The sequence below is a fragment of the Odontesthes bonariensis genome, chromosome 1, assembly GCF_027942865.1.
Source record: "Odontesthes bonariensis isolate fOdoBon6 chromosome 1, fOdoBon6.hap1, whole genome shotgun sequence".
Classification (NCBI taxonomy): Eukaryota; Metazoa; Chordata; class Actinopteri; order Atheriniformes; family Atherinopsidae; genus Odontesthes; species Odontesthes bonariensis.
In genome coordinates this window covers 35,512,909-35,527,619 of record NC_134506.1, presented here as the reverse complement: position 1 = coordinate 35,527,619, position 14,711 = coordinate 35,512,909, and the positions used below count along the sequence as shown (strand labels likewise).

At 36.5% G+C, this 14,711-nt stretch overlaps 1 protein-coding gene across 2 annotated transcripts in view; it reads left to right on the top strand.

Annotated features, from left to right (window-relative positions):
* Window positions 1–12,996, top strand: part of ntrk3b (neurotrophic tyrosine kinase, receptor, type 3b) — a 221,003-nt gene extending 208,007 nt beyond the window's left edge. For both annotated transcript variants that reach the window (XM_075465609.1, XM_075465601.1), the window contains exons 16-17: window positions 5,649–5,807; window positions 8,977–12,996. In XM_075465609.1, coding sequence (XP_075321724.1) covers window positions 5,649–5,807; window positions 8,977–9,162 — 345 coding nt within the window. In that variant the 3' untranslated portion in view covers window positions 9,163–12,996. The remainder of the gene's footprint in view (window positions 1–5,648; window positions 5,808–8,976) is intronic.
* The last annotated feature ends 1,715 nt before the right edge of the window (window positions 12,997–14,711 follow it).

The window sequence follows — 14,711 nt, the reverse complement described above, 5'->3', positions numbered from 1 at the left end:
ATAATCTGAGGTTACTCGTCTTTTTTTAAGTATATTTGAATTGTGGATGTCCTAACAAGGCTAATAAACAATTTATGAGGCAGCTCATCAAGACACCATCTTGATTCATTTGGGCTCTTTACTGAGAGTATTCTATGCCAATTAAGTGTGCCAAATATTGTGTGTGTGTGTGTTTTTTTTTTTTTTTAAACTACATGAAACTAATATATTTATAAATTAACTTTACACAAAGAATAAAGATAAGTAACTATTTTCCTGCCTCTAACATCTGCATACTTCACAAGCTGCTATGTTTTTAGCAGCTTTCAGGACCAAACTACTGTTTTTACTTTCTACTTCCTGTTTTAGCCAAGTTTTTCTACCTTCAAAATAGTCAGCATGAACTAAAGGTTAACAAAATAAAAACATGAACAAATGACATCAACTGCCTGCAGGAAACAACAATGATATTTCTGTTTTGATTTCAAACTGTATTCACTTAATTTAGTCCTAAGTGAATATCTCTATTTATATACTTTGCCATTTCATTTTCAATTTCCTTTTTTGTTCAATTTTGTTATCTTTTTCTTTGTATATTTCCTATTTTTATTTCCTGTATTTTATTTTTGTTTATTTCTATTTCTTAGTTAATGTAGATTTTTTTCATCTGCAAATTGTTTTTACTTCCTTTTTGCAGTTTCCACCTCTGTTTATCTTCCCAAGCCCATTGATGTTATTAATATATTCCCTTTAATATTTCTTTTTTTCTATTTTTACGTTCCTGTTTACATTTCTGCTCCATTATGTAATTGAAGGAGGCTGTCTTTCAAGCGCTAGCACTAGCTGCTAGCTTAACTTGTAGCTCAATATTGTCCTCAAAACTGCCAGTCGTGATGCGTAGCTTTTCTTTCTAACTCCATAAAGAACAATTATACTTTAAGCAGATCAATTAGGAACTGATAAAACACAAACTCACAAGTAAAGTAACAAGGTTAGGGATATAAATCGAGAGAAAGTGAAAATGAAATAATTATACAATTAATTTCAAGGATAGAAGAATAAGCTACATTAATACAGTTGGAAATTAAAGCTGACATTTTAATTAATTTCACATTCTTTGCAATAATTATTGCTTTTTGCATTATTTTTGTTTTTTATTTCAGTAGTGTGTGTGTGTGTTTACCTAATGTTTTTATTTCAGCTAATATTGTGTACTCTGACTGAAAACCAAAGCTATAGAATATAGATAAAATGAATGAGCAGCCACTTGATCAAAATGGAATGTTATTGATATAATATATTTCTCAAGATTTCAGCCTGTTTGGATGCATGTTATTGATTTGGAAGTTCAGTAATAGAACAAACTTTTTTCATGTATCTATATGAAAATACAAAATTTTGGCAAATGTAATATATATTACAATGTTTACTTCACTGTGGTGCTTTTATAATGAGTTGATATTCCTTCCATCTTTAGTTATACATCTTATTTAGCGTGTTTTCTGAATTACTGTATGATCCTATTTATAACGAAATAGATGATACAGCAGGGAGCTTTAGGCTGGGGCTAACTGGACAGTAGCTGACTAATGTGCATATGGTTCTCAGTCAGATTCACTTCTCCCTTATAATTTTTGGTTAAAGACCAAGATGGCGACAACCAAAATGAAAAACTTTAAGTTTCAGAATTTGGGATGAAATGAAAACCTTTTAATTTGATAGTCATCATCTAATCAAGCAAGAAATTCCTAGAAGAGAAAGCCCCTTTGAAACCAACCAGTAGTAATTAGTAAAGAAGGACTACCATGTAAAACTTGGATGAAAAAAATATCTTTTGTTTACCAGCCATGTCAGATATCAGAGAAGGTTACAGATGCAGGACAAGTAAGACAAACAAACAGGCGTCATACTCAGCAAGTAAATCTGATGAGGTGTACAAACTAGAGGACGTTCTAAATAAATGCCCAGGAAGTAGCAGTCTTTTTGGCAAATTGACAGACCTCGTGTATCTTAAAAAACATCCAGAAGATTCAGCTGCTACATCAAGCTGACACATGGAGATTATGTTTGACTTTCAAAGGAAATGCGTGATGAGTGTGCCAAAGAACTAGGACATAATTAGAAAGAATAGAGTTTATTTTTTTCCCCTCGATGCTTAAAATGCCACGCAGGACTCACAGCTGAAGGCACACAGATGTTTGAGATGGAAAATGGAGTTTGGAGAAGAGCTTATTATGATTAAATGAATCTGATTGCGTTGCAACCCAACAGTGCAGATTGGAGGCACTGTGTGAGGGTGAATACAGCTCGAAGCTTATGACAATTTTATACCTTGTGTTATGTCTGACTGTAGATTTGATTTAATGTTGTCTTTAAACACAGAAAATGGGCTCGTGGGGATAGATGTGTGTTTTGGCAAACCAGTAGTAGATGGATCAGTGAATGGAATGATGGATGGGGGGGTTTGATGATGGATGGATGGAGGTGTGTGTCTGATACATTGCAGGAGTACTTTTACTGACTTAAAGATAAAAACATCAAACAGTCTTAACAATCCATCTTGTTTTTGTCTCGACAAAACTGTCAAACTGTACCAGACAGCGAAAAAATAAAAGGGAATACTGAAATGATTGGAGTACAAATCTATGCATACTGCATACTGTTCTTTGGCACCAGTAGCTCCATGAAATAACACAATGACATTGTCAGATCAGATTAATGCATTAGTAGATCAGCTGTGTTACCTTCAGCACTGTCAGAACATTATCTGAACTTACAGTTTCTGAAAATTGATTTTGAGTGTTAATAGAATTTTAGAGCTGGACTTTTAACTCCAATTCGGTAGATGTGTCACTTTTGAACCAGCTGTATGCACTTGACAGTGGTGTCACTTCTGCGCTGTGGCTATTGTGGTTGTATTTGTCAAGCTTATGAGCGTGTTCCAGAAGAGCAAGTTTAGATCTCAACAAACCAAGAGCACTACAGCATAATTTCATTCCATTGTGCCTTTGTGAGTATTTAGCTTTCATATATTTCTCTCCAATGGTAAAACTAAGCAAAAATAGATGGTGGCTATTATTTGTGGCGGTCATAGATCAGGAAGAAGATTCATCAGCCAATTGGAAGGTTGGTTGTTCGGTTCCCAGCTTCCGCATACCACATGTCGATGTTTCCTTGGGAAAGACTCCGAACCCTAGGTTGTGTGTGATGGTGGAAACAAGCCCTGTGTAGCCTGTAAACACTGTATAGAGTAAGACCTGCTGTATGAGTGTGTGTGTATGTGTGAATGGGTGAATGTGTCTTGTGGTGTAAAAGCACTTTGGTCAAACTAGAATAGCACCATACAAGAACAGTTCGTTTAATATCATGCTAATATTATTTTAGGAGTATCTTACAAATGATCTGTAGCTGTTCAAGATCCATTGTACGAACATGTTTCAGAGAAACTCAAATTGATGAACAGGTACCTGCTACACTAGCCTGTTGGGTACCTTTGCCTTCCACTCAATCCGCTTTAGATTTTTCTTCATTGTTCCGTAGCCTTCAGCAGTTATAGTTGTCTTCCTTGTTATTGAACCTTTTTTTGAAACTTAGATTGATAATGAAGTAAGGAAAATTGTAACAGATGGAAACAGAGACTACAGTATCATTGTGCTCGCATCCTCCAACGTGCTGATGGATGACGCATATCATAAAGTTTTTGGCTTTATTTGTAGATGTAGCTTAAAACATACAGTCTGAGGCCTTTCTTTTTTTTTTGTCACCAGCATATGACATGATTCTTAAATTTAGATAAGTCATAGAGTTGAAGAGTTTAAAAACACATTAACCAGAAAGTGACTGAGCTGGCTGACCCATAATATAACAACTGCTATAGGTGATGCTATCCTTGTATTTTTAGCCTTAACTTGCAATACCTCACTGCTACTTCTCCTCCCGGTCAACCCCGCCATGATTAAAGCACAGCAACTGACACAAATGGGAAGTTAATCCTAAAACAATGCCTGCTAATGAATTCTTCAATCGATTAATACCCAGCCGCAGAGATTTTACAGCAGTGGGAGACTTTATTTTATGTTGTCAGTTTGATATCTGCCTCAATTGTTACCTTGCATCCTACAAACCATTATATGAATGCAGGAGGTTCATATGGTGACAGGTAGACATTAAACACTCATTTACATTGGCAGTCTTTAAAAGGAGGATTCATAAGCATGCATTCAGCAGTTGTCTTATTCTTCGGTTGATTTCTTAATTAAAAAAATGGTTAAGATACATTCGGTTAAGTGTTCTGAGACTTTGATCCTCTGATTAATGTCAGAAAAGGGATTGAAGATTGCTATTTTACATCAATAGCATAGGGTGGTTTAATACCATAACCTAAATAATTTCACATCCAGTGATTCAGTGCACACAAAAGAGCAGGCAGGTGAGTTAGCATTTTCCTGTATTGTGTCATTATCAACACCCAAAACCACAGCATGCAACATATAATGTTAAGCCAGATAGGTCAGTTTCAATTTTAAGATCCCGGGACTCTGTTGTGTTGATGACTAAATGTTACACCTCCCCTTCCTTCAAAGGGGAATAGTGAAGAACAGACACAAGACACAATGTTACTGTCGTCAAGTCCAGTGTCGTTATGTAATTTTTCACAAGAACAATATTTTTTAGCAACAAAGCATCAAATGAAATGGTACAACATATATGAATAAGACTAAATTACAACTTTATATTATTTGCAAAAATCTCAATGCAACACACATATCTAAGTGGTGTACCCTTAATATGGACAACAAACTGTATTATTACAGCAATAAAATTATAGTATTAACACAAGCTGCACTGTGCATTTACAAACATTAGTGAAATATTCTTATATTCAACAGTTATCTTTCCTGAGTGCTGAACATTACACATACACAGTACATTTATGTCGACTACACTGCTGCTCGCACGTGATACAGCAAGCAAGAAAACTATGGTGAGTAAAACTTAGGTGAAGCTGCACATACTCAAGCCAACATTGTTACTCTAAACAGATTTAACTTCAACCTTATTTTGTAAAACACAGAGAACATGAGTACAGACATAAAATATATTAATAAGCAAAGAGTTTACCTTCAAAGGGGAATAGTGAAGAACGGACACAAGACACGATGTTACGGCCTTCACGTCCAGTGTCGTAATGGACGTACGACACAGTAGCAACACGTTTCCCCTTTGCTAACTCAGACATAATCAAATGAGATTCGATCAGCAGGTAAGACTCTCAAAACAAACTTTGAAGAGATCCCTCTAAGAAAACAATGTACAATGAAAAATAAACCAAATAATATCCAAGTATTGGCATTTTAAACACGTTATTGTTTTAATGCATTTTCCTACCGCTCTGTCATTGCATGACCAGAGTAGCTGATCATGGATCACTCGATTAGCAAATCAGTGTACTAATGCTATCACAAGTTCTTTTCTACAAAGACACAAATAACAATGTGTTCTCTCCAGGCACCACCATGAATGAAAACAAAACACTTTTTAACCAAATAGTATATTCTTTCTTTGTGTTCGACAGTAAACATATTTATAACCATTACATCAACATGCGCTTTTTTTCTGTTTGCAATAAAAAAATGAACTCCTTCTCTTTTGCTCTCATCTCCTCTCAGGTTGGAGGACATACCATGCTACCTATTCGCTGGATGCCCCCGGAGAGCATCATGTACAGGAAGTTCTCCACGGAAAGTGACGTCTGGAGCTTTGGAGTCATCCTGTGGGAGATCTTTACCTATGGGAAGCAGCCTTGGTTTCAGCTGGGTAACAATGAGGTACAAAGGTCCCTTAACATCCACATGACCAACTACATACATATATTATCAAAACCTTTTATGCAGGATTCCATGCTGATGCTGGAAATTATGGCTCTAGGTAATTTTGTCTTAACTTCAAATCTACGTTTTCTATTTCCAAACATGTAGTAGGGTTTTTTGGAAATATTCTCTCACAGAACTTCAAAGGAGAGGCATACTGCTTTGCTTCAGCTAAAGAGAAAGTCTAAGACTTCTAACAGCTGATGTAAATGAACACTGCCATTTTGGATCTTAATCTTCTGCCTTGTGTTGTTTCTTCACTCTCTCTGCACCCCAGCCCATCGAGGTGATAAATTGATGCTATTTTGCCACTAGACAAGATGGCACATTACATAATATCCATGATTGGTGTGTTTTTTCATAGGCTCGACTTTAAATCAATAAAATTAAATTAGGATTACACTTAGCAATCGGGTTGAGAAGATTGAATCGACCAAAAGAATAACACAACAAATGGCAAGCTTTGGGTTTATAATCATTTTACTACAGCGATACAGTTTTTGCTTGACACAAATGTGAGATTTCCACATTTCTGGGATGGAGTTTTAAGACCTTCTAAATACAAATTTAATCAATGCCAGAGTCCCGTGCCAGTATAAAGACAGGAGTGCTATGTGAAAATCCTCACTCTGTGGTTAGATGTAATTTCATCCTCAGTTAGGGACTGTAGACTTATTATTCATATATTCAGTGTGTTTATCACATTACACAATGATACATTACTGTTACAGTTATAAATGGGCATGAGTGACTCATTGACATTGATGAATTATTACCTGTGTAGTGTGTTAACCTGTTACAAACAAGCCTGTTTCTCTTCTGGGCTCCACAGGCCCTACTACTCTTCTCAATGGAAAAGTAAATTATGGACCTGCTTTTTTGTGCCAACCACTGTTAGCCCAGGATTTTTTCTTTCATAACGACTCCATATGTAACATTTTGTAAAAGAGAAAGAAAGTACACCATCCAATTCCAAAGTTTTCCATGCATAAAAGAAAAATCATCCTATCCTTACCAGGCCTCAAAATTAGGTAAATACAACTTATGATTAACAACTCACGGCTTATTGCATCGTGACATTATTTATCAAATAAAAACGGATCCAACATCCGAAGCAGTGTGAGAAAAAACTAAATACACCCTATGATTCTATTGCATGTTGAACGACCTTTGACTTAAAGTTCTCCTTTTCTGTATGAATCTGTATGTTTTACATATTTTTGTGGAAAAATTTTGGTCGACTCCCTCTTTTCAATAATGTTTCAGTTCATAGCATTTAAAGTAGTTTGAGACCTGAACTTTTACTGGGTCACTGCAACACCTTGATTCTTTTCTTTTTCAGACATTCTGTTGTAGGTTTGCTGCTGTGTTTGGGATCATTGTCCAGTTGCATGACCCAATTTGACCCAAGCTTTAGCTGTCAGACAGATGGCCTCACACTGACTATGAAATACTTTGATATACAGAGGAGTTCATGGTCAGCCTAATTATCACAAGCTGTGCAGGCCCTGTGACTGCAAAACAAGCCCAATTCATCAGCCCTTCACCACCTTGCATGACAGTTGGTATGAGGATTTACAGTTTTTATAATAACAAGAATCACAAACTCCCTGCAGCTTTGCAAATGGTTTGATTTTTACTTTAAACATTAAAAAGGTTTTGCTTTCAGTCAGCCAGAAGGCAGAATGGCCATTTTGCTTGCAACATTTAGGATCCTCGTGCGGTGATACTGAAAATTTGTCAGACTTTATCACATGTGCCGAGTTTTTTACGTTTATAACAACAGACCCGGCGCGTGCATTGAACACTTTCACCTTAAATACACTGTGTTGAAATAAACCTAAATTATCTGTCAAACTACTTTACAGAAAACTTAAAAAGTCAAGGATTTTCCATCCCCACCTTTGCTTTTTTATCCTTCCCCTGCCGCCTGATCCCAGCGCAGGGTTGCTACACCTGCCCTGCCAGCTGAGCCTACGGCTGTTTATCCATCCTCCTGAGTTGCTTGTTAAGTGAGGGGACTAGAGTCAAGCCTTGTTCTGTAATCACAGACTCCAACTGTTATCACAGTGACAAATCTTACACTTGTTTTCACTTTTCCTTTTTCCTTGATGCAGTATTGTTTAAACCTGCAAAAACACAATACATGTACAAAGGAACACGTTCATTTTGGAGTTCTCAAATAAAGTTAGATCTCTCTGAACCCAAAAGGACCCAGATTAACCCAAACGCACTGAATATAATGTCACAATGCAGGCAAAATGCTTGTTTGTGAGTTTTAAATTTATGTAAAGGGGCTCAATGTGCTCCTCTATTATGCTACTTTTGAAGGTAGCCTATCTGCCATGTCTCTTATCTCTTGGTGGCAGAACATGACAGTTTTCAACAGTGGTAAGAAACCAACTGGTTGAGCAAAAGAATAGGGTTTACCCACTGGTTTGCTCTAATGTTTTGTATTGTTGTGGGTACACTTTTGTGTGTATCACAGCACAATCATTTCTATTTAGACAGATTATGTTTATTGTATGCGTTTTCAGATGTCAGTAGATTATCAGAACCTTTGTTTCTGATATTGTATTGTGGTGCTGCTAGCTTGTCAGAGCATGAAATTACATGTCACCATGAAATGCCGTATGGGGAGACCTCCGTTTTTACCCCTTCATATGTCTGTAATTTCCATATGCTTCAAAAGTGCAGTTTTTCCATCTATCCACAGTCAGTTCACATAAATACATGCTTATCCATTTTGTTTAGCAACAGTGGTCTCAAATTGACACAAATATTGAAGTGAAATTGTCATGACAACAGTGAGTCATCTGGCTAATTAGTGCACAAGCCCAACAAAGAAATGATCATTCAGGCTTTTAACCACATCTCACACATCCAACCCAACTGATTTAAATTTTTTTTTTTTTTTTATTGGGACAGAAAAAAAAAATGTTTCTCCTTTGATATTGCACAAATTTAGGACTGAATGCATTCTGTTTATTTCCTTCCTCTCACTTTCATTAGTTCAAACCTCAGTGGACTGTCTGCTCTGTGTCACCACTTTCTCATTATGAACAAAGCGAAGCAATCAGTCAGTGAGAATCGCCTGTCTCACTCCACTGCTCTGTCTCCTCTGCAGGTTATTGAGTGCATAACCCAGGGTCGGGTGCTGGAGAGGCCACGGATTTGTCTTAAAGAGGTGTATGATATCATGCTGGGCTGCTGGCAGAGAGAACCACAGCAGCGACTGAACATTAAGGATATTCAGAAGGTCTTGTTTGCCATGGGAAAAGCCACGCCGGTCTACCTGGACATCCTGGGCTAGCAGAAGTCAGGGATGGCCCGTTCCTCGCCAGACAGAAAGATCGACAGAGACATACAAGACAGAACGACCCACATGAATCCAGGAATAACCAAACCAACCTGCTCCACTGTCGAAAAAAAAAATAAAACCTGCTTTGTTTGGGAAGGACTTAAGTGCCTGCAACACTTTTGGATATAGTGGATAAAACGTATTAAAAAAAAACACACACTTTTACATTTTGTTTACTTGCGTATAAGATGTACAGGTTTGAAGAATACTTTTTTTTCCCCCTCGAAAAACTGCAAAAATACACAAAAATGGAGAATGAAAAGGGAGGTGGGCTGGCAATAGGATAATCGCCACAGTTTATTGATATGGAGAGAAGACATCAGAGTTTAAATCTATCCTGGGTTTGGTTTTATGAATATATATAGAAATATTACATATATTTTATATTTATTTCTTTTTGTCAAGGTGTTGAAAGGTCTGCCATTTGTGTCGCTAAGGGCTTGGCCCTGTCTGACGACGCCACCTACAAACTCTTGGCAGGGACTTGTGATGGAAGCCTTACTTGCTCTCTGATTGGCTGGCACTGAGCTTTTAAAGGGGACTGTGGAATAACACTGGATGGTTGGAAAAAAGCAGCGCTCTGTTGAGGACCTACCCAATCAGACAACTGACAAATCTATTTTAATTTAAAAACAATGTACATATTGTAAAATTCTATGTGTCAGAATTATGTTAACTTATTTTTTTTGGATGTTACTTTGGTTCTTTTCCTGACAGTGATCTGGGTGGCTAAAGTATAAAGCTGTGGTCCTTGTTTTCATCCTAATCCAGTGGAGATTTCCTTAGGGAATTACCCGTGTCAGTGCTGGTTAAGTTGTCTAATGTGGTGAAGGTGAATGCAGTTAAAACAGCCCACTGACACCAAATCACAGACTTTGAAAAATGTGGGATGACTCAGAGACATGGTTTAACATGACACGTTCCAGAGAGGCACCGAAATCTCTCTTTCACTTTCCAGTTCTTTTATTTTTTACAGCAAGAATAATGAGTTGATAAGTAATATCTCACGCCACACCCCTCAAACACAAACACATGCTTTGTCATTTTCAGCCTTTTTGGTGTGAAATTGCTAAAGAAAACAGAGCTTATTCATTATTTGTCAGTCGCAGGTGTGTTGCCTCTATATGTTAAAGGAGTAGTTAGATGTTTTGGGGACTATGACTATTCGCTTTCTTGCTTTGAGTTTTGAAAATTATAGTTTTTATATCTGTATGATAAATATGTATTGCAGGCACTTCCAGGAGACATCAAACTTAGCTTAACATAAAGACTAGAAACAGGAGAAACAGCTAGCCTCACTCAGTGAAGCTAGTAAAACTTAATTCAAAAGCACACCAACATTGGAAATAATATAAAAACCCCTTAAATTCAGATCTTGGACATTCAAATAATGTATATGCTGAAAAGGATTGAAATTGTATTAAAGAACTATCATATTTCTGTTCAGAATCATGTATGAATGTAATTTAATCACAAAATGAAATTGTAGGTATATCATATTTCAGGCTGTATATAAAAGTAACCTAGTTATACTTGAAAGGAAAGAAAACAACCAGTAAACACCATTTATTCTTTCGAGCAGCTGCAATTAGTCATCAACTTTCAGTTAAACCAAAATCAATTTCATACATTTGACTTATTTTGTTATTTTTCAAACAATTGTTTGACGATTGAGCATATTTAAATATGCTCACTACTTTTAGTTGAAAAATCTAAATATAACACTAGTAAAAGGGAAATCCAATGTTTAGACAGATGAACAAGACCAATTGCTGATCACAGGCAATATATAAGAGTTACAAGGTATTTCTTTTTATATCCTAAGCATTTTTTCGTAAAAAGGAAAGAATCCATTTCTTTTTAAGGCTTTTTAAAAATAACTTTTTAACTCTAGAGTGCTGCCTTTTAAATGTTAAGGCTTGACAGATCAGAAGAGGAGTTTAAGCATGGTTACACCTAGTTAAGACCTAATCCACAAAGAGTATTTTTTCAAAAATAGGTTTTTCCTTTTATTTGTTTTTGTAAATTAAAAGAAGGAAATAATATTGTTTAATCTGGAAGGGCTGTCATGAGCATGCTAAACCTACAGGTGCTGTCCTCTTTTTCCCTTGGATTATATGGCTGATTATAATATCAGATATAGTGCACAGGACCACTTATCTACTTAGTGAAGGAACCACTGGTTGTGCATAGGAGATAACTGCAATGTGATGTAAAAATCATTTTACAGCAGAAAACGACAGCTTGAAAGTTGGGAAAATTTGCAGCGTAGAGATTTTGACCAATTTATGCTAACGGAAGTACCTGTGCTGCCTTGCTAGTAGATTTCTACTATACTGTACTTGCTCAAGTAACCACATTTCATTTTGTTAACCACAAAAAATTTCATTGCTAATTTCTTAGAATGTAAAAATTTAATTTGTCAGAGTACAAAAAAAAAATGCTCACATGAGACTACATTGAATTTTAAGCTAATAGTGAATAAGGTAGCCATGACATGACTCGGGAACTGGCACTGAGCTCCAAAGTCCTTTTTCTTGAATCCTTTAAAGAATATAAACAATTCTGTTATCCTAAGGTTTCTGCAAATTTCTTGCTCACTAAACATGTCTTATTTAATTAGCTTTAACTGTGTTGGATGGCTGCTAAGCTAGCAGCTTCCCTATTTCTAGTCTTTGTGCTAAGCTAACCTACATCTGGTATTAGCTGACTGTATAGATGTGAAACTGGCATGTATGATCTCATAAAATTGAGTCAGAAAGCAAGAAAGCGTATTGGCATACATGTGGGAGGTTAAATATTTACAGTTGATAGCATCAAGATCTTGTTACTTCATGTGTTGTGAAATGAAAAAGTCCTAAACTTGAAACCTTACTTCTTTACCATCTGGCTTTCTTTCCCATCAACTGTTCATGAGTGATTCAGACTTCTGTGACTTTCTGTAAAAAAAACCTCTTCTGTTACTGTCAGAGAGGTGTCACTGAAGCAGGTGTGAATTTGTAGCTGCACATAAAATTATTAATCACTGAAGTGGCTAAGCTAGGCTAATTGTGTGGTATTACTGCAGATGCATATTTTTTCGTAATTACATTATCAAATGAACCGGGTAACATGAGGAGTAAGCCTACTGTAAAACAAAATGAAAATATTTGAAGAACAGCTTATAATGACATACTTAGTTGACAAAATTAGTTAATTTTTCACATCCTGAAGATTTCAGACTGAATGACAAACCTCAGGCAACAATTTTGTTTTATGTTGGATCAGAATATAGAGCATTTTGGAGTGGAATTCTTTACACATCTTCCTTATTATCTTGACATGAATTCTCACAGTATCACAGTGTTGTCTCTGTTCCCCTTGGGACTATGTAAAGCATTAATGAGCATTCAGTTATTTGAATTGTTTTATATGAAAAGTGGGATCAAATCCATTGAGTTACCCAAAGCATCAAGTTTTTGTGTATTCTCTTGTGGTAAAGATAAATGCTTAAAGACATTATGACACAGACCGTGAGCATTTGCAGGGTATTGTAATCCTTTCATGGTGAGTTGAATATTGTTTAAAAAGTTTTCTTGTTTTCTTTTCTTGGATGAACTAACTGAACACTTTTTGAAGCAAAGTTGGCATATTACCATGTACACATGTTACAGAATATAAAAATGTGGTATAACAACTGCAGTATATAAAATACTGGTATTCCATGATAGATCTTTGTATTAATGTGACTCTCTTAAGAAAATGTCTTCAAACAATCAGACGATCTCCTTTTCCATTTTGTCCTGTCTTATAAAGATGTGTGAATTTGACAAAATCTTGTCTTCCTCTAAATCTTTTAGAGAGGCGAACAGCATGTGTTCAGTGTGTGCCTGTGTTGTCCTATACCCTCTCCCAAAATGATAGAAAACATGTATTTTCTTTTACAGATCGTAACATAAGCTTTTGGTCAGTTACATATTTTACATGTAATATATTTTATGGGCTATGTGCTTCAGCACATTTGATTTTAGATAACATCATGGGTATTACTTTAATGTATAATACAAGTATCAGCTTTAGTTTGAGACATTATTTATGCAAACAGAAAGTACAGTGTTGGAGATACAGCCCCTTTAAAGATTCAATTCAGTCAATGTCAGCTTGAAGTCTCTGACCCATAAAAATCAACAGATGCTTGAATCTTCCTTGGTGATTCCCCCCAGACCTTCTCAGCAGATATCTTCAGCTCTTACATGTCGTAGGGTATGTCAGCTCTGTCAGACTTCAATCAGATGACTGACTAAACCAACTGACCACATTCCCCCTCTCCACCCAGAGAAGCTCTTTTGCTTGCTTTAACCACATGTTGGGGATAGTTGACCTGCTGAATGACGATGTGACATCCAGTGAGTTTTGATACATTTGGTTGAATCTGACCACAGAGAATGCTCCTGCACATATCTACATTAATCATGTTATTTCCATGAGCAGTGAAGTCATAAATAAATGTCAGCGTGCCAGTTCAATGCCCAAGCAGTAACAGAAGCAATATGATGTTTAACAGGCAATCTGCTTGTTGCTTTGGGTCATGTGCTTCCTTTTCCCTCATTTTTATGTAAGATTATATTTTCTTAATCTGACTTTATTGCACTTCTCTTTTAGCTCTTGCGTGTTTTGTGAACTGCAGGTGGCCTTTATGTTTTTGAGGTTTGTGTACCTGCTTGAGATGTACAGGTGTTGTGGTGTCATAAGTAGGAGTTAGTTTTTTATATCTGAACGATTATCTGCTCCTCTGAAAAACTTGCAATCTTCCGCTTGTGTCACATTTATACATTTTGTGTGCACACCCAATTTTTAGGCTGGATTTTGATGTTGCTATTGGCCAACCAACTACCCTTTTCTTACCTATTCATATCTCGTACTCGTTATTTTGTGGATAAACTAATGGCAGGGTATAATTAGCCAGGACTTGAAAGTGCTACATCTCCAACACAGTTCTTCCAGTAATGAAGTACACTGGTCCAAATCAAACATTGACATGCCTTTTTAATGTAGCGTCCGTGATCAAATTTCACATCAAATGTGCTGAACGTTTCAAACACTCAACTGGTGGTCAAGGGTCAGGACTGGCTTCATATCAGATGATGTTAAGGTTTACTGTCACTCTTCCTCAGCAAGCCAAATTCATCAGGAAGCAAGACTAACAGAGTCAAAGATGTGTGGCTTTTCATCGCTGCAGTTGTTCCAACACATTCCCACTCCCACTCGTTATTTAACTGCTGCTTGGTCAAGAGCCCATTGCATCAGTTTTAAATACTCCTGAAGTCCCTCTACAACTGCATATTGGCAGTTGTCCTTCTGGGGAAACCAGTTGTGGGAAAACGTCTTTCTATTGTGCTGGGTTCTAAACAACATGGAATGAATGCCTGACTCCCAAGCTTGGGACCTGTGTTCAAGTCCAACTACTGTATTGTTGTTCACTTTTGGTCTTTATTTTGACTTCCTTCGCTCTACTACTGAAC